The 19,182-nt window shown below is 39.8% G+C and overlaps 1 protein-coding gene across 1 annotated transcript; it reads right to left on the minus strand.

Moving 5' to 3' along the window:
• Positions 1–4,462: 4,462 nt before the first annotated feature.
• Positions 4,463–18,733, minus strand: slc34a1b (solute carrier family 34 member 1b). Its single transcript, XM_040016594.1, has 13 exons — positions 18,700–18,733; positions 17,569–17,730; positions 17,309–17,494; positions 16,807–16,953; positions 16,383–16,526; positions 13,648–13,759; positions 12,986–13,181; positions 12,218–12,313; positions 11,694–11,757; positions 11,147–11,314; positions 9,259–9,375; positions 5,988–6,112; positions 4,463–5,435 (listed from the first exon to the last, which is right to left on the minus strand). Exons 2-13 carry the CDS (start codon positions 17,627–17,629, stop codon positions 4,857–4,859), a joined length of 1,995 nt encoding a protein of 664 aa, XP_039872528.1. The 5' UTR covers positions 17,630–17,730; positions 18,700–18,733; the 3' UTR covers positions 4,463–4,856.
• Between the last annotated feature and the right edge of the window lie 449 nt (positions 18,734–19,182).

The following is a 19,182-nucleotide window of genomic DNA, read 5'->3' on the forward strand; positions in this document are numbered from 1 at the left end:
CTCTCTCTCCCTATTTCTCTGAGTGGGGAGGGGAAAATATGAAAATCCAAGGGTCATTTTTAAATTGAAAGTACTGAGTCGAAACTGTATGCTAATGTTACTAAATGGCACAGGCTGGTTGTCCACTTTCCACCCAGGGGCTCCCTAAGCAGATAAGAGCCCAGAACCACTACTTCCAGTTTGGCTACCATTAGACTATATTAGATTGTGGCAGAGATTTTTTTACCTGCCTGTGGCAGTGGCTTACAGTGTGTGAACGTTGCCCACACAGTAATAACTCATTTGCACAGCTTCAGTTTTAACACTTCCTGTATTAACACAGTTACCTGAAATGAAGCTGTCAGTGATAATTTCCACTTCTGTTTAACATGTACCATTATTTCCAGGTGTTGGACAAGTGAGAGGTGGCCTGGACTGCACTGTGCAGCTTCTATGTATGCTCTATAATTGTGCTTCCCCATAAAACACTATGGAGTTATAGATATTGCAGTACACCTGTGTTTTGACTATATTTAGACTCATTATTTCAACAAATCGTGTGCAGGCTTGCTGATCAATCAGAAAAACAACAAAGGACTGTGTCCGTGTTATACGTGTTATTAGAAGAAAAGTGTAATTAAACAGAGGATGATTGGTACCAGCCCGTTTATTGATAATGTAATAGTCGGACAATAGTACCTTTGTTTTGAAACAGAACTGCAAACTGTTTAAGTGCAGAAGCTTCTGCTAGTTTGGATAAACACGTAATCCCATCAGGCCCAACAGCCACGGGCCATGAAAGATCAATTTGTTTTCTTATGAGAGGCTGAAGAATAAAGGACAATTTTCTAATCCAAAAGGGAGTACAGATCTGGTGCTAGGAGCACAGACAATGTGATGGCACTGGGTCTTTAACTTAATGTTTCTATGTTTATGGACATTATACTGTTTATTTTGAATATAGTTTCATGGTTGTTTTTACATCATGCTTAAAGTATGTTTCTTTTAGCATTTAGTTTAGTGATCTTTGAGTTTTTCTTCCCTCAGTGTCTGCTCCTCTCCTGTGTTTAGTCAGCCTTGTCTTCATGTTGTTTATTTCTCGTCTACCCAGTCAGTCATGTCCCCGTGTCCTTTTCTCCCTGGTCCAAGTGTCAAGCCTGTCTTCATCTCCATGTTTATCCTGCTTCCAGTTTCTTTTCCAGTGTACAGTGTGTTCAGTTTTGCTTCCCCTGTGCTCTTGTCCTGCACATTTAAGTCCTCAGTCTCCCTCTGTTCATTGTTTTTCATTTACTGTGTGTTTCCTTGTGTTCCACGGGCCCTCATTTATCATTTATTCCTACTTGATAATTCCTAGTTTCTGAGTTTTTATATGTTTGTACTTTTGAGTTTAATTAGTCACAGCAATAAAGTTACTTCTTCCACAGATGCTCTGACAAACACAAAGAGCAATACAGGACTATATATATATATACATATATATACACACACACACATTGATAACTGCTTGGGAGCAAGACACAGGCAAAGGTAAGACTATCAGACAAACAGCCTAAACCAGCTGTCAAGGTAAAAAAGGAAACACCCAAAAGATACTTTTCTAATCCAGAGGCAACAAGACTCACAGGGCAAAGCTGAGTACTAAACCGACTATTGCTAACTAATAGAACTCAAGGCATGAACCAAAGCTAAATGCTAAACTGAAACTCTGCGCTTGAGTATCGGAAATCAAAGAGGCAATTTTAACACCACCGGAAATGTTGTGGAATCAAAAAAGATCACTCATTCGTTTTAACTTCATACACTCTGATATAATAATAATAATATATTGACTGCTGTTTCAGAACCCAAAACACCAGATGACTTCAGAATCATTATTTCCTTACACCTCTTCTGCCCTCACCCTGGATGATTATGTGGAATAAGTATGTTGTAATGCCTTCTCATCACAAAGTGAGAGAAGGCTGATGACAGATTATTGCTAAATCAGCACTTGGGCGGTGAAGCATAATGCCTTGCAAGCAAAATTGGAAGGATTGAGGGTTGAAAGGGTTCATGAACGCAGTTGCTGAAATGTGTGCGGCGTGACTTCATCATCACACACCATGTGTTTATACACCAATCTGCAATTGATCATTTGTTATCATTAATCTCTGGCTCTCTTCCAGTGTTTCTTGGTTCTGTCTGATTTCTGCATGTTAAAAGGGAGTTTTTCCTTCACACTGGCGCTGCACAGGTCTCCCACTGATCTTACAATATAAAGTGCCTTAAGGCTACTGCTGCAGTGATTTGACGCTATATAAATAAAACAGAATTTAATTGAGTCTGGTGGACTGGTTTCTTCTTTTGCTTTGCTCGCACAGAGCATAGAGAGTAAATAAGTGTGAGAGAGCATAAGGTAGGAAGTAACAGATTCCACGTTAATGGGATCACAATGATCGCACTGGGAGAAATGGAAAAAACGATTGAAACACTTTACACATCGTGGATGAGTGGAGAGAAAGGGCACTCAGAGGCGTGAATGTGTGAACGATCGTGTTATTTTCTCTGCAATATTGTAGAGACTGAACAAAAAACAGCAGAAAGTCCTAGCAGCTCCAGGTCCTCACTGTGAATCCTTGGACTCAAAAAGGCTTGGCTGGAGTGACCCTGCCCTGCTGGACTCCAGCATTGATCCAAACTGCACGCACACAAATGATTATCAGCACTCACATCACCTCTATTTTACCATCACCTCAGTATTTTATAATGAGTGGATGTAAGAATGAGGTTCAAGGACTCATGGCAGTTTCTCTTCTCATGCTGCTCTCCGATGCCTTCAAGGTTCAAATGAATCAGCAAGGCAGTGTAAACTCAGTGCAGACTGGTATGTGTATTGGCGACTTTTGAACATCAAAGCGAAACACTATCAGAGAGACATGAAGACAAGACGATGCTTTTCGTTAAAGAAAAGGTGAGCTGTGAAACCAAAGATGACTAATCTTAATAAACAAACTCTTATTTTTGACAATTCTGAACAAAAGTTATTGGCAGGCTAATGGTTGCTCTTCAGTTCGTCATGTCTTTGTCTATCACCTTACAAGTGAAAGTGTCTGACTTTGTTCTCTGATTGCATCAGTGCATTTCAGCAAGCCCATATTTCTTTTCTTTTTTTCCCCTTTCTTTATCAATTGTTTCAGAACAGCAGAGAAAACGGCACATATTCACACTTTCAGCAACACCTCCCGAGTGTGCATACTCACCCACTTGGAAAAGCATACACACACAAAAACTACAACACACACACAGCGCGCAACACGTTCATGCCACATTCATGCACTTCTTTGTAGACAACATCAAGCAGCTAATGTGGTGATTCTTTGAATTCCTTGTAGAGTCTCTGTGTATTCAGTCGCCCACTAAGACTTATATAACCAGTGAGTACATGGTATTTTCACTTAATGATCAAACATTTCTCCACTTGGTAATATGATTGTTTTATTAAACTCTGGACTAAACAGCGTTCATTTCTTTTTCTTGATTTTTCTACAAAAACTAGAAGATAAAATAAATATCTTCCTCAACCATTTCTGCATTCTGTGGGAAATAAGGCCTAATAATTGTTATTGTTATGTACTCATTCTGGCATTCCTACATATGGTGGTGTTTATTTTTAATGAATTTATTAAATATTCTTAAACTGGATAAAATTATTTGGTTTCTTTGTGGAATCCTTGATGTTTGTGTGTAAATCCTCACTGTTTGGGTCAAGTTTAAAACAGGTTGACATTTGACAGCAGTAAATATGACCCAAAAAAAGAAAACAGGTACAGGTGCTACATGGAGGCTGGATTTTAGATGCACAAGAAAAATCTTAGTTTTAGGGAATCTTCAAACTGTGAAACTGTGTGTATTTTTTGTGGGACAGTAGTGACAGAGTTGAAGAGGGACCTTGAGACTGTCTGTATTTCCACCTAATTTCTTCAGGAAATGAAGAAGCCTCTTGGGTGAAATGTCTTCATGACATGAAGAAGTCCGGTCGCTCCTAAAATGACCATGACTTGGATGACTGAGACACAGACAATGTTACTTGTAGTAAAAAAAGTGCTTTTTGTGGTCAACAAGACCAGGAACATGTCATAGAAATGTAAGAAATTCTCAAAATAATGAAATACGAATCATTTTTTTTAAAAACTCCAATTAAAACAGAGATCAAAAGAGGGATTGTAGGAGTTTCCTACCACTGCTTTGAATGCAGAAACTAGTTTGCAGTAAGCATTTTTTTTTTAAGTTTTGTGCTTTGTTATAATAATCTAGATATGGATAATTATGCAATCTTATTATAAGGTTGATTTTTATGATGAAAGTGTCTGTCTAAATAGTTATGCATGATTACATAATAAATACCAACACTTTCACAATGTTTTTCCCAGTTTTACTTCAAATAATTTATATTTCAATCATTATGTTTTGATAGGTAAGAGAGGCCATGGCATTGCATCACAATGTAGATTTTACAAACACTAATTTACAAGAAATGAGTGTAAAATAAAATAAAAAACACTATCTCTTCTATGAAACCTTTTTTAAGGATTAATCATCCATTTATTAACGTCAGGTAGGCTAGTCATACATTTTGTATAGATTTGTATTTAAAAGGTCAGTATAGACATTCATTATGAGGGAATCGTTGTTGTTGTTCTCCTCATTGATTCTTAGTTGGTGTTTTCTGAACTCACATCTCATCCTAAAATTGCTTTCCATTTCAAACGAAGTCAGTCAGTCAGGAATCACAAATCAGTTTATTTCCACAAAATTAAAAGTTACTTTTCTAAAACCTACACTTTTGACAAAATGGAATTTTTCTTCCATTTTGTCAAAAGCCCTCATTATTGGATGAATTACAGAGGAGTACTGTTGCACCTCTCTAAACCTTTTAATTTAAGAACTGGTACATCTGGTCTTCTCTCATGCAGGTAATCCATGACTGGGTTGTTGTAAGCAAGCTGAGCAAACTCTGTGTGTTTGTTGCAAGAGGTTGTACTTGGAGATATTGGTGCTTCTTCCTCCTCTTGTCTGTCTTCACAAGAGAAGCTGCAGCAGAGAACTGTTTTGGCAATTAGGTGGTCCAGTGGTTTGAGAGAGCGCATCCATTTGGGCAGGAAGTCCCAGTTCTTGAGCTTGTTTGGCAGGTGATGGGGGCTGCGGGACTGCATTACATTCACCATGGTAATGAAGATGGTTACACCCAAGAAAGGAGCCCCAACTCCAGCCATCACCTGCCAACCAGCCAGTGAGAGGCCCAGCACCAGTGATGGAAGCAACAGGAAACAGAGGAGTAGGTACAAGATTGCAAACCAGCGGTACTTGGCAGTGCGCTCACCGAGAACACGAGCCATCCTTATCGGTAGACGCATGAATGGGAAAGGATACCACAACAGAATGCCAAAAACATTGAAGAAAAGGTGACACAGAGCAATCTAGAAGACAAGAAACCTAATAATTAAGAATTCAAATGCTTAATGTGTATTGATGTCAACTCAAAGTCATACCAGTAGAAAGCGTCTACTGATTTCTTATAATGTCACACTGATATCATAAATATATTCCAATTAGCTTTCATGGGTAGCTTATTGTAACACTACATTACAAAATACCTCACACTGCGGAGTTTTTCTACAGCCTAGCTATAACTTGCTATGTTTTGGTTACATGTTTCAAACGGCTACCATATGTTAGGCAAAAAGAGGGTTATTTTGGCAGTATATGGCTGATTTTGATTACTTATACAAAGCTCAAATTCAGCAGGTTATGGCCATGAAGTCAAAACACAGCAAATACAAAGCAAAATCAAAGTTTTCAGTTTAAACATGTGATGTTTGTTTTGTTTTAAATTACATTTTCCACAGCAACCCCCTGGAAATTTTTGTTGTTATTATTATTATTATTATTATTATCATTATCATTATCATCATTATTATTATTATTATTATTATATGTCCTTTGTATCCAGAAAAACAAACAAAACCTACCTGTATGGCAGCAGCAAGTTTGTTCCCAGGACTGGCCAAAGCTGCCAGCAGGGCTGTGGCAGTTGTGCCAATGTTGGACCCAAGAGTGAGAGGATAGGCTCGCTCCAAACTGATTACACCAATACCTGATGAAGATGACAAAGCCAAATGCTGTAAAGCATATCGTATTGGTTTACCAGAAAATATAATTAGTGAAGGTATGAATAAGAATTTGGAATTTAGAGCATGAGACAATAGAACTCAACTTCACCACATTTCTTATCTGAAAAAACAAGAGCAAACCAGAGATTTAATGCGACTCAAGGGTTACCAAAGCTTCTCACAGAAGACTTAGCAAAAAGGGAAAAGAACCTAGAATTACCCTTACCCTGATCACAAATCTGTTAGGGCTTCTGTTGTCTCATAAAATTGAAGGAAACGGTCTGCTGTCCAACTTTTAACAGTCTATGGACGAAAGCAAGATGCGCAACTAGGTAACTAGGAAATATCTTGGGGCTATATATATGTATATAGATAGATAGGTAGATAGATATAACTGAAACCTTGTGGCATACCACAGGAAAGACAAGTAGAAGATAAATGAATTTAAGCAGGCACAGAGGTAATAACATGGTTAATTAAACAAAATTAAACAAATTAAACAGCAATACAGCAAACCTTTCGTTCCTTTATTAATAGTTTATCAGGATAACCATAAACATGTGGATAGAGGTTGCGGTGTTAGAATTTATATTGTAGAGAAACCACTGGCCTTGGGGGGGAAAAGTGCAGTTTATGGCAAGAACACAACAGTAATTCTTATGTGTTGTTATCAGTGGAGTTCTCTCTGTATGTGTCCCCTGTTGTGACAACTGAAAAACAAAGTTGTGTAAAAACTTTACACTGGTACACTGTTCTGGCATATTCGTGGATAACAAGTAATTTTCAGCAATTCCTCAATCTTAAAAAAACAAACACTGCTCAGTTTTAACCTCTCCTAAACCTCTCTTGCAACATGTATTTCATGCATACCTTTATTTGTTTACTGGAAAGTTTGTTTCAGTAAGTTTCAGTGGTTAGAGTGTCTTTGGTTACATCTAATTCAAGCTCCACTGATGGGAGTTCCACTTGGAGGAAATACCACAAATGTGGCGTCTATTAACACCACTGTTAGAAGATGTGCTTAGATCAGGTTTATTTTTAAAGGGTTTGTTCTCAGTTGGATGGACAATGTTCTGCTTTTTCACTATTCTGGCCATTCAAAAAGCCGTGGCTACTTTCAAAAACCTCTGAACTGTGATTTTATTCCTCCACACCCACTTAAAAGGAAAGGTATGTAAAAAGTCAGCAATTAACAAGCTGCTTGTTCCTGACCTCCAAATGGTCAAAATGACGGAAGTTAAAGTAATAGGTCTGCCATGAAATGCTGGTATTTTTATAAAATGTTTTAGATTTCCTTCTATACACTGTTTAATCTATTCACAGTATGGCATAAGCTCTGTGATGTAATTGAAGGCTAAAACATGACAGATATCGAGGTGATTGGTTTCATGAGAAAGACAATCTGATGGGGGGACAGGTGTGGGCAATTGAGGGTGAGGGGGAGACACTAAAAAGAGTTAAAAGTGGGTCATTGGGGAGTTAAAGGCTGTGCTGTGTGGTCCAGAGGGATGGTAGTATCCACTGCTGTTTAGAGTCAGTGGCAATGAAGACAGTTAGTTGTTCCACTGTTAGGAAGGGCGATCTGTTGCCTCCTGAAGACATTTAAGACCAGTAAGGTTGCCTGTATTGCTCTCCTGTTGTCTAACACTGTATCTCCATGATACCCAAGCTATATATTATGTGTATGTGCTTTAATATGTGGGAAAGGTCGATAGCCAGGAATGTAATTTAGCAAGAGGGACAACTTTAAAGTTTCTATTATATTGCATGGGTTAATTGCAGGTCTGTTCATGTGGGTGGCTTGGCTTTTGGAGTGATTTGCCATGTGTAAGTATCCTGTATAACTGTTTGTGTGGGTTGCAGCAGCACTAACTTACAGGAAATTATTGATTGTTTTGGGAAAAAATGTCTGAGTACTATGAAACATTAATTGTTTATAATAAATAGCATGTTGCCACCCAGACAAAACTTCCACATTATTGCTGCATATGAGGCGTCAAGTCAAAACTGGAGGCAAATAAATCCGTTTTTTCCTGCATCAAAGCCTCAAAGAATGTCTTCAGACTGTTACATCTCCTTTTGTATGATCTGCGAATCTCTGAGCAAAGAGTGGACAAAGAGACATTACGTAACCTTCCTGATATATTTTTGAGCCAGAGACAGTTATTGCACCAGGGTTAGGGTGACACTGACTTAGGCAGGATTCACTTGAAAATGAAACTGACACCAATGCAACAGCCACTTACTGAAAACACGTGTTTTTATTGTCATAATCTGTCCTTCAGTTGCTTCATGGTGACTCAAGGTTTTTTGTGTCAAGTTAGTGAGGTGAGGATTATTTTATGCGCCATCTATAAGAAATTTAGTGATGATCACTGGAAAACATTCATGTCCCCATTCTAGGATTGATCATTTTCTTTATAGCATTAGTCATGCCGTTCCTCAGCACTTAATTTAGCAAGCTGCTCCTAAAAGGTTAAAGCTGATCACCAAGAATAAAGCATTTTTTATATATTTTAAGTATACTCTATGTATAAAGTATGACCAAATACAATTATATCATCCAATTAAACCAAACAAGTGTCTCATTGTAGGTCAGCATGGCTGAGATAAACCTAAACAATCTCTGTAGAAGGAGACAATTTAAGAGTGGCCTGTTCCAACAAATCAAATGGAATTTTAGTTTCATAGGCCAAGCCTCTTATTATAGGAGCTTTGTAAGAGGATTTGTGGGCACTGCTGGCCCTCTCCATTAGCTGGCAGAGTAAAGGAAGCTTTTTCAATAGAATATGGCCTGTAAATATGCATGGATTTTGACCCTTGAATGACCTTTAACTATCTGCTAAAGCCTTTTGTGAACTCTGTTCTCAAAGATAGATAGATAGATAGATAGATAGATAGATAGATAGATAGATAGATAGATAGATAGATAGATAGATAGATAGATAGATAGATACCAATATTGAACAAATTAATTGTGATTTTTGGCTATAATCATGCAGCCCGAATTGATTGAGGGGACTAAAGTTAAAAAAGAATAAACAGATAAAATCCACGAAGCTTGGCAAAGATTTGTGCACATGGTGTGCAGACTTTGACATTCAAAAGATCAAAAACATACATCACTCACCTATAAGAGGAGTCATGGCTGAAGTAAAGACAGAGCTACTCTGCACCACAAATGTCACACCTGCACCCACAAACATGGCGATGTATCCTGCCAGCCACCCAAATGGATAGGGAAGGTCTGCAGTGATGCACAAGAGAAACTTCAATCATTTTTAACTTCAAAGAATAAAGTGCTTACATTTTCCATGTAACCCCCTTCAGTTAAAAATCTATGTTAAACTAAAATGTCAGTTCTACACTCATCTGCCCGTTGATGCTAAAACTAAGAAGAATTGCTGATCAAAGGCAGTCATAAACACCTACCAGGACCCTGAAAGCTCATTCTGAGAACTCCCTCTTATGGGTTAACAAGGCAAGGAAACATGCATATTTGGAGCTGGCCAATATGAGCTGGAAGTTTCACTTGAGCTCTGAAGCTTTTCAAATCAAGAAGTCAGGCAGAGCTTCAATAAACTCTCAAATGATTTTTGTGTGAATTTTGTAAGGCTTCACAACATCCCTCACACACATAAAACAAATAATTATAATATACTGACACATAATAAGAATAAAAATAAAATAAAATAAAATAAAAGCTTAAATTCACCATTGTGTTTAGCATTTCAGTACCATGGACAGCTCACAATGCTTGCCCAGATTGCTGATGGTGTTTCTCAAAAATTCATCAGCAATCTGGGTGAAAATTTGCACTTCCAATCTGCACTTCTCTTGATAGAGATTTTGGTCATTACTGAATTGAACACGATCCATGTGCATATGTAAATTTGCCCATTGTTAGTATATCCCTGCAGAGGTTTCCACTCCCATTGCACCTTTTCCAATTGCCTTCTCACACCAGTTTCTTCCAGCTTAGTTACACTGGCCTTTTCTCCTTTAGTAACTGTAGCAGTTTAACCTGGGTTATTATGAGTGTTGGAAAGTACAGCTTCATGCAATCACATTACATTTTTATGTGATGCAATAATGGAATGTATTAGTGTGTTAATTTCAGTAATAACATTGCAGTAACAGTTATGTTGGTTCTCACTTTATAAAGAGGTGGGTGGAAAGAGAGAAAAGAGCATTAAAGCTTTTTCTTTTTTTCAACTACAGTCAGCTTTTCTGCTGTGAGGGGGAAATGGTGTTGCACCTGCAACCTTTGTCACTAGGAAATATAGATGTAATTTTATTTTTCTTCTAGCTTTTTAGCTTCCATTTCAACCTGTAAATGCTTTTGCAGTACAGTCTCAGTGGTGAGGTCCTCTGTGGCCAAGTTTTCACCTTTCTTTTGATTCAAATTTAAACACTAAAAGAAAGATCTCATCTCCTGAGTAGGATAGAGAATTACTTTCTCCAAATAATATAAGGCATTAGTTTAAAAAATAACAAGTATTGTGTAATACATTACTTTTTTGAGAACTTTAGCAACACTGGTTGATGTTTTGCTGTTTGTTCAGTACAGTGACTTCCTGGAGCTACACATAGCACTAAGTAATACAGATAACACACGATGGGTTATCTGTATTACTTAGTGCTGATGGGTTGATGGGTTTATCCTGGCTCTAGAGTTGGCAGTTCATCTTGTGATCGGAAGGTTGCCGGTTCGAGCCCCGGCTCGGACAGTCTCGGTCGTTGTGTCCTTGGGCAAGACGCTTCACCTACCGCCTGCTGGTGATGGCCAGAGGGGCCGATGGCGCAATATGGCAGCCTTGCTTCTGTCAGTCTGCCTAAGGGCAGCTGTGGCTACAACTGTGGTTTGCCTTCCACCAGTGTGTGAATGAATAGTGGAATTGTAAAGTGCTTTGAGGATCTCGAAAAGCGCTATATTAATGCAATCCATTATTTATTTCCTAACAAGTCAAGATATTCATTTTTTATTTATTCATTTGGTAGCTCAAATTTAGACTAACCTGTGTTGATGACTTTATGGATGGCCTTTGCTACTTGGCCTTTAAGAAGAGAGTTGAGCAGTTTGACTAGAAGCAGCAAACATGTGCACAGGACAGCCAGCGAGGTGGCGAGTAGGATGAGGCCCACTGTGAGGTCTGACATCTCAGCAGATGCAAACAAATGTCTACCTACAAAGAAAGCCACAATAACAGGATATTTGACTGCATTTATACCTTACCAAATGAGTTGAGACACTATGCAAAGTGACAAAACTTGAAGTTCAATTTACCACCATTTAGTTTGCCATATTTTTTGATAATGTTCTCTTACTGCTTAGTTATACTTGTATCGACTGTTTTGCTATGTAAATAAAATTTTCTTGGGAAGACCAGTTCAGTTTTGGCCTTCTCTTGTTGAAATAAGGGAGGCCTTTTATCCAGAACACACTGCTTGTATACCAACATTATGGCATTATGTTAACTTCTTTGGATATGAGGTTGTACAGTTTGGTTCCGGCTTATTATATGATTGATTCGGATTCAGATAGGACTTTAGGTTTTAACTTACACTTCACGTGTGTTTGCAAGTCATGGCTGGGGTCACAGCTTTCAGTGCTCACGTTGTGATGAGACTATGGATTTATGGATAGATAAAAGGAAGAAAGAAAGACATTAGCCAGGCCATTTTTACTGGCATCAGTGACAGGCTCCATTTGGCGCCACTACACAGTGACACAGTATGGTAAATGGCCTGTATTTGTATAGCGCTTTACTAGTCCCTAAGGACCCCAAAGCGCTTTACACAACCAGTCATCCACCCATTCACACAGACATTCACACACTGGTGATGGGAAGCTACATTGTAGCCACAGCCACCCTAGGGCGCACTGATAGAGGCGAGGCTGCCTGGCGCCACCGGGCCCTCTGACACCACCAGTAGGCTAGGAAGTGTCTTGCCCAAGGACACAACGACCGAGACTGTCCAAGCAGGGGCTCGAACCGGCAACCTTCCGATTACAAGGCGAACTCCCAACTCTTGAGCCACGATCGCCCCACGATATGAAGGAGACAGGGCTAGAGATGAGACATTACCATAACAAGGTTGGTCTGGCACCATTCTTTCACCAAGCTCCTGTTCCTCATGCCCTCCTTCCCCATGGCGATCCCTGTGATCACACACTTGTCCAGCTGAGGGTGAAAGAAGATGTACATTCATTTTTCACCACAATTTTTTTTGTTTTGTTTTGTTTTTTTTGCTTGGCAGCTGAATTGCTGATCGAGTTTATCAGTTTTCAGCAGTGACCTCAGCTAACGAGTTAGATGATACATGAGATGGTTTTGAGGTGACATTTTTCACTATTTACTTGAAAACATGTTCCAGATATTTCTAAATATGACGTGCATCATTTATTTTATACTTTACTTTTTCATGATGTTGAAATAACCTTACCATTGTTTTGCTGTGTAGTGTCAAATTCAGGCATTATAAGTAGAAGAAAAATTGTGATAAGCCAAATTTTAACGGGTTGCTGATGACCCGACTCTACACCCCTACAAAGCTTAATCAGAATTTATTTGAAGATTTTTGAGTTATGGTGTTTCGACAGAGACACCCATCAATTATGTGCTCAGAATTGCCTTCTACCATGTTGTGTTTAATCTATTTCTTACATTTTGGTTTCTGTGATGTTTGGTTTTGGACAGAAAAAGAAAATAAATATAAATTACAAATAAATCACAACATTGCTGACCTGCTGTGAGTGACATCACAGTTACTAAGCTGAGATCATAGAGGGCTGCAGTCCAATGAAGGGGCTTAGCAAACAGTAAATTAGAAAAAATGGCGTCTGATGGTTTTACCTGTATGATAAGCTTGGTGACTGGCTCCGTGATGACCTTGAGTAGCTCGGGTGCTTCCTCCCCTGGCTCGAGCCTCAGAGTGGTGACCAGCAGGTGAGACAGCCGAGTCATGAACCCGCTCGCCACCTCCAGGGGCAACAGAACCAGGACTGACAGCCAGTTGAAGCAGTCATGGATTGTTGCTCCGGCAAAAGCACTATCGTGGATCACAGTCATTTTCTGTGTTAGCTATCCAGGAGCATCATAAACTACTCAGAGTGATTGCTTGTTAATCTCCTTTTCACAGCTCAACTTTTGCTTTTTTGGTCTTTGGCAGTGATGTAATAAGCATTTGAGTTTTGACGTGTGCATATTATGAAAGGTTAATGATATTTATTTTAGTGGTAATAGATTAACGCACCATCTGTCTGGCGCACTGGTTACTGGTATAGGATTAGTGTGGACTGGTGCCATTATTATAGTGTGAAGCTGCAGCTACAGCTGCTGATGCTTTCTCATCATCCTCCTCTACTTTCTCCTCTGCTCTCTTAACACTTTTCCCCTCTTCCCTCCATCTAACCACTTATCCACTTCACTTTTCCATTTCAGTGTCTTCTTGCCTCAACCCCCACCCTATTCTACCTCCACTCTCCTCCTCGATCTTGCTGTGTTTTGTCACTCACCGTTGAAACTCGGTTCGTTCTGCCGCTTGCATCATGGCCACTATGGTGTTTGTAACCGAAGTCCCAATATTGGTCCCCATGATGACTGGAACAGCCGACCTGACTTCTAAAACTATCAGATGAGACGAAAATGAAGAAGCATGTTACAAAAAAACTAAACTAAACTAAACTAAAACTAAACATTGCTCTCTCTCTCTCTCTCTCTCTCTCTATCTATATATATATATATATATATATATATATATATATATATATATATAATTACAGAAAATGGCCTTGTACTTTTTTGATGCAACATGTGTTTTAATGGAGATGAGAGGTGATTGTAATTCTAGGCTAAGTGAGACGGCTTTGGAGATGGGTTATTTTTGAATACGCCTTTAATGGTGATGACCCAGAGGGCAGACGTCAGGAAGACAAACATTTATGCCTTTCCATATCTTTCAATCTCCAATAATTACCTCTAATCATCCTCATGGCTCTCTTATTTAAAACAAATCTTTGGAAGCAGAGCAGCAACTCCTGCATACTGATGTAATTCACTTTAACTACCCAGAGCAAAGGTGGAAGACCTACATGCAGAAGCCTGAACATTTTCTTGTAACCTTACCACATAATGGTCTTAAACAAGGCTGACTGAGATGATGAGACATTACCCAGAGTAAGAAAGGTTGGATTTGATTGTCCCTCTAATCTTGCTTCACCCTGTCAGACTACACTTATTTTACATCATTTTTACAAATTGCAACTGCAGTACTGAAATCTCTCTGAAATGACTCTCAGGTTGGGCAGTTAGCGTCTTGAGCCACCTCTCATTTATTCATATTTTGCAAGGAAAATAGAAAATGGGTGCAGTGTTTAATTGAAACATGCAAATATACACATATAAGGCAAAAACAGAGTTTCTTTCTTTAAGCAGTCTTCAGGAATAGTTCTCTGGGCTCTTGCAGGACATTTAAAGCTCTTCTTTGGATGTTGGTCTGTCATAATGTTCTCAGACTGCTTCAATAATGTTGAGTTGGATCAAAATCAACAATACTTGGTTTATTATTGCATCAGTTTTAAAAAAGATCTCCATCAGCCCCAAGCCATCACATAGCATTTACTGTGTTTTAATCTCTTTGTGCTTCTCTCCTGACCTCATCTGGATATAATGATGATGATTTGAACCAAAAATGTCAAATTTGGATTAATCACTCCGTACGAGCTGTTGCCACTCATTTTTAGTCCAGTTCTTGTGTAATCTTGCATACCTCAGCCTTTTCTTCTTGTTTTCCTTTCTTCTGAAATGGCTTCTTGACAGCCACCCTTCCACTGAGACCATTACTGATGAGGCATCATTGAACAGTAGCTGGATCAGGTGAAGGGCCAGATGCATCTCTCGGGTCCTGTGTCAGATCTTTGATTGATTACATTCCTATTTCTTAAGGCCATGATTTTCAGATACTGTTTGTCTGCTGTATATGGGTTTTGTTTTTTTTTAGGTATGCCTTCTTCTTTTGTCCTTCATGTGTCCAGGTTACTCAATTTTTAAGGACACACTGAGTTTTCAGCTAGCAGCTCTTTGGAAACTACTTTGTTGGCAGAAAACTACTATTTTATCCTGTCCAGCTGTATTATCGTTGGCATTTTTTGTTTTTTGTGGATTCAAAAATGAAAAGAACAAATGTTTTTGCGACAGTCTGTAACAAAGTGCAATTTGTTTCTTTCTATTTGCGTAGACATAATACTGGTTCACCCCTTCAGTTAGGTGGTGTTTTTTAAACTTGAATGATTCATAGGTCAGTGTTCAGTGGTTCAAAAAAATGTCCTTTTGAGAACAGTCAGGTATGGGGACTGACCTGAAAGTAAGTGAAAAGTCAATGAAATGCTTTGAGAGACCTTCAGAAACCCTGGAGAACTATTGCTCAAGACCACATGTAGATCTTTGGAATCAAAATGTGATGAAATGAGGGGCAACTCAAGACTTGTGTACAGTACTATACATTAATCATTCTTTCATTATACAAGTTTGAAAACTGACATAAACATCTAAATAGTGGAAAGCTAAAAATAAAATAAAATAAAAGCAACAACGGTGCATTAATCTGCAGCCAAAAGTAGCACGCAACAAATAAATCATTTACAATAGACTTGTATGGGTTTCCTAGCACTTTCAAGAGATTAATAAAACTGTGAATGTGAGTTATGGAGCGAAAAGTTAGCACAATGCTCGTTTTAATATTTTTCAAGGGGTTGTTTAGATGCTAGATGACTGGAAACATCACTCTTAGCTGTTCATCTGCTAGTTTAGTTACATTAGAGTGCTGGAGAAATGTGTGCAAGAAAATCTTCCTGTTCTCTGAAGAACAATCCTCTGGTATAGTTTGTTAATGTAACCCAAACTTTATTTGCTAATTTAATCCTTAATGCCAAATAACAAACCGATCATAATGGATTCAACCCTCCACAGGGAATACGGGTTGTTATAGGACTTTGAGGCAGAAAATTTCGATTTGAACTATAGACTGCAAATTGATTTTGCTGCCAATAAGGTGCCATGGGGGTGTTATTTTCTCTGGTTTTATTGCTACAGTAATGGATTTTGTTTTCTGTTTATTAACTTATCTATATATGCAAAATAATAACCTGCAGAGACATAAGCCTACTGTGCAGACAGTACAATAAACACACACGCGCACACACCTGAATTCTGGCACTCACACATTTGCACATGCGTTTATGTGCCTACTCACGTCCGGAGGCCACCAGACTGACTACAATGGAGGTGGAGGTTGATGAGCTCTGAACCAGCACAGTAACCAAGATCCCCACCACGAGCCCTGCCACGGGGTTAGACAGCACTGCATTGTCCTGGAAAATGTCCCCTGCCACTTTACCTGGTTAGATATGCCGCCCACATACACAGAAACACACACATAAAAAAAATACCAGTCTTAGGAATCACAAGGTTGCCAAGAGCAATGTTAAACAAAAATCAAACTGTTTGTTTCCCCAATTTCAAGAAGGTCACAGATCAAACTCGGCAGTAAATTATACAGCAGCAGGGCCCAGTAGGATGGCGTGAACTGGTGCTCGGTGACTCACTTATTTGTCAAACATCAACAGACTGAGTCACTATGAACCTGCTGATGGGGCAGTGAGGGTCAGAGCGCTTACCCCCTGCTAACTGGAAGGCAGAGCTCAGAGTGTCCAAGGAGCAAACAAAGAGGAAGAGGAGGAGGAAGAGGAGAGGGATCTTGGATAGATTGATAAGGACCTTCTTGATCTTGTTTGGACTCGCTGCTGAGGTCTGAGGAGATCTGTCTGGAGAAAACAGCAAAGAGACGGTTAGACTGAAATCTTTTTTTAAGGGATTTTATCTGATGAAACAAAACGGCAGCATGTTTTTGGCCACTGCTCGACTCTCTGATAGCTGTGTCCTCTCACATGTAGAGATAGAAGCCATCTGACAAAGTACATTCATAACCCATATGCAGCCAAACACTGCTGAGTGAGAGGCCACATGATCCCACTGGCACTGTGTGTCTCCTGAGCATGTCCTTATCTAATGAGCCTGTGGCTCGCTTCTGCTGTTGTAATTTACCGCCTCAAAGAGGTTAAACCTGCTGCCAGCGTGGGAGATGTATGTGTCACTCTCCTCTTTATGCCTCTCTTGTACCTTTCTCCCCGGGGAATGTGCCTGCCTCCATCAGTGAGGGTTTGTCGGAGTGGTGATTGGTATGTTGGTTACAGCCCTCAAAGCTGCCAGTGAGGTCAAGGGTGGAGCCGATGCCAGACTCCCTGTCCTCCTCCGCCAGTGGGAGTTTGGGATGTGAGGGGAGCTGAGCCGAGTGTATTCTCACCCCTGGTAGCAGAAGAGGAGTCAGGCAATTCAAATACATAAAACAAGAATGGTGGGAATTTAAACTAATGAGTTACCACTGAAGCCGAGCTCCGTGCTCCGTCCAGAGGACACTATGGTTATAGATCGAGAGGACATGGCGCTGTGAGTGCTGTGTGGAGATATGCAAGCAATTAAAATCGCAGGATGTTACCACCGTGGAGGGAACAGATCTGATAGTGGATGTATTTATCAGCCACCTGCAGCAGTAAGAAAAAGAAACCAACAGAGACCAACAAGTGTGTATATGAGCCCATCTCTCACAGAGGTACAGGGATCAACAGACAAGCAATTAGAAGAGAGTGAAGGCAGCCCACGTGGTTATGTAATTGGCAGCTATCCGTGATGTGAGGTCAGGCGTCTCACCTCCCAAACAACTAAACAACCTCATCAGATCATGAAGAACACATTAGGATCCGTGTAGCTTATGCTGTCTTCCATTTCCTACAGCTGCGAGCCAGCTCTTCAAGGGACTCTCCAGCATCTATAGAGCAAGTCTCTTCAAAGGGTTTCATGCTCTTGATTTGAAGAGATCCCCCCACCCCAAACCCCCACCCCCATCCCACCCTTCTTTTTTTTCTGTCTTCCACTTCGGGGACTCCAGTGGGGGAGGGAGTACTAATGTCTCTTAAAAGCAAAGAGGATGGAAGTAATTACAGCAGCCGAAATTACAGTAATTACAGTCACTGCATCATCCTCACCGCGCGTGTCATCCTGCTGCAGGTTTCAGATGCGCGCGGAGGCCCGCGTTAACATATGTACATCTGTCTGTATGTGGGAGAAACAGCCCACTGCAGCAGGATAAACTCTGAATGTATCTGAGCTGATTTTGTGAGCGTGTGTACTGAATGTTATCCTCTAATCTAACTGCCCCGCTCGTCTGTTTGTCAGTCTGCCACCGTTCCCGTCTCAGCTCTTGTGCCGTTACGTGCAAGTTTGTGTTTAAGGCTGTCTCTGTGACTCACATGGATAATTTCTCGATTAGTGTTGCTGCAATTTTGTTTTGCTTTGTAGAAAAATGCAGGCTTTTCTCAAGCATTTAGCCAATGTTGTCAGTGTGAGTCAGCTTACTTGGCAAGATTTTCTAAAAGTATGTATGAGACATCGAAATAAAAGCTGGAATTAAAAAAAAAAAAAAGTGTATATAGTAAAATAGTGTTGCCTCTTACCTTGTCCAAAGGCTTAGGTGTTGCTCATGACCCCGCTAAAGGAAGGTATCAAACTGAAGACTAAAACATCTTTAAATAGACCGAGTGTGGAGGTCTCAGGGGGGAAACATCTACGTGATCTCTCGGTTATTAACTTGCTCTCTCATCAGAGACAGCATTGTTAATCAGTTACACAATGTCTTAAGTTAATGATGCATAGGTCTTAAATGCCTGTTGTGTATTAGGTAATAAATGATGTTTGTTCAGCCAGCTATTTTCACCTGATTTGGGCCCCAGATAAAGATTGCAAGATGAAGTGGCCTGTTTGATGTGATTTATCAACCCTTCTCACTTGAGGTTTTTAGGTAGCAGTGCAGGAGAAACCTGACATCTAGTGGCGTGTTTTAGATAAACCTGGGAGATTGCTCCTGTTTTCTTAAGTCCGCTCACATTCTCATGCGGCTGTTTCCATCACATTTTGTAGTCTTGGCAAAGATTAAAGCC

Source organism: Simochromis diagramma, unplaced genomic scaffold, assembly GCF_900408965.1.
Source record: "Simochromis diagramma unplaced genomic scaffold, fSimDia1.1 OVJJ01000685.1, whole genome shotgun sequence".
NCBI lineage: Eukaryota > Metazoa > Chordata > Actinopteri > Cichliformes > Cichlidae > Simochromis > Simochromis diagramma.

Excerpts from the sequence above, each read along its gene's own strand:
- slc34a1b (XM_040016594.1), bottom strand. The coding sequence starts at position 17,629 with ATGTCCTCTCGATCTATAACCATAGTGTCCTCTGGACGGAGCACGGAG. Across the intron at positions 17,495-17,568 it reads CACGGAGCTCGGCTTCAGTG|GGGTGAGAATACACTCGGCT; the intron begins GTAACTCATTAG and ends TTCTGCTACCAG. Across the intron at positions 9,376-11,146 it reads CCATAAAGTCATCAACACAG|ACCTTCCCTATCCATTTGGG; the intron begins GTTAGTCTAAAT and ends GCATCACTGCAG.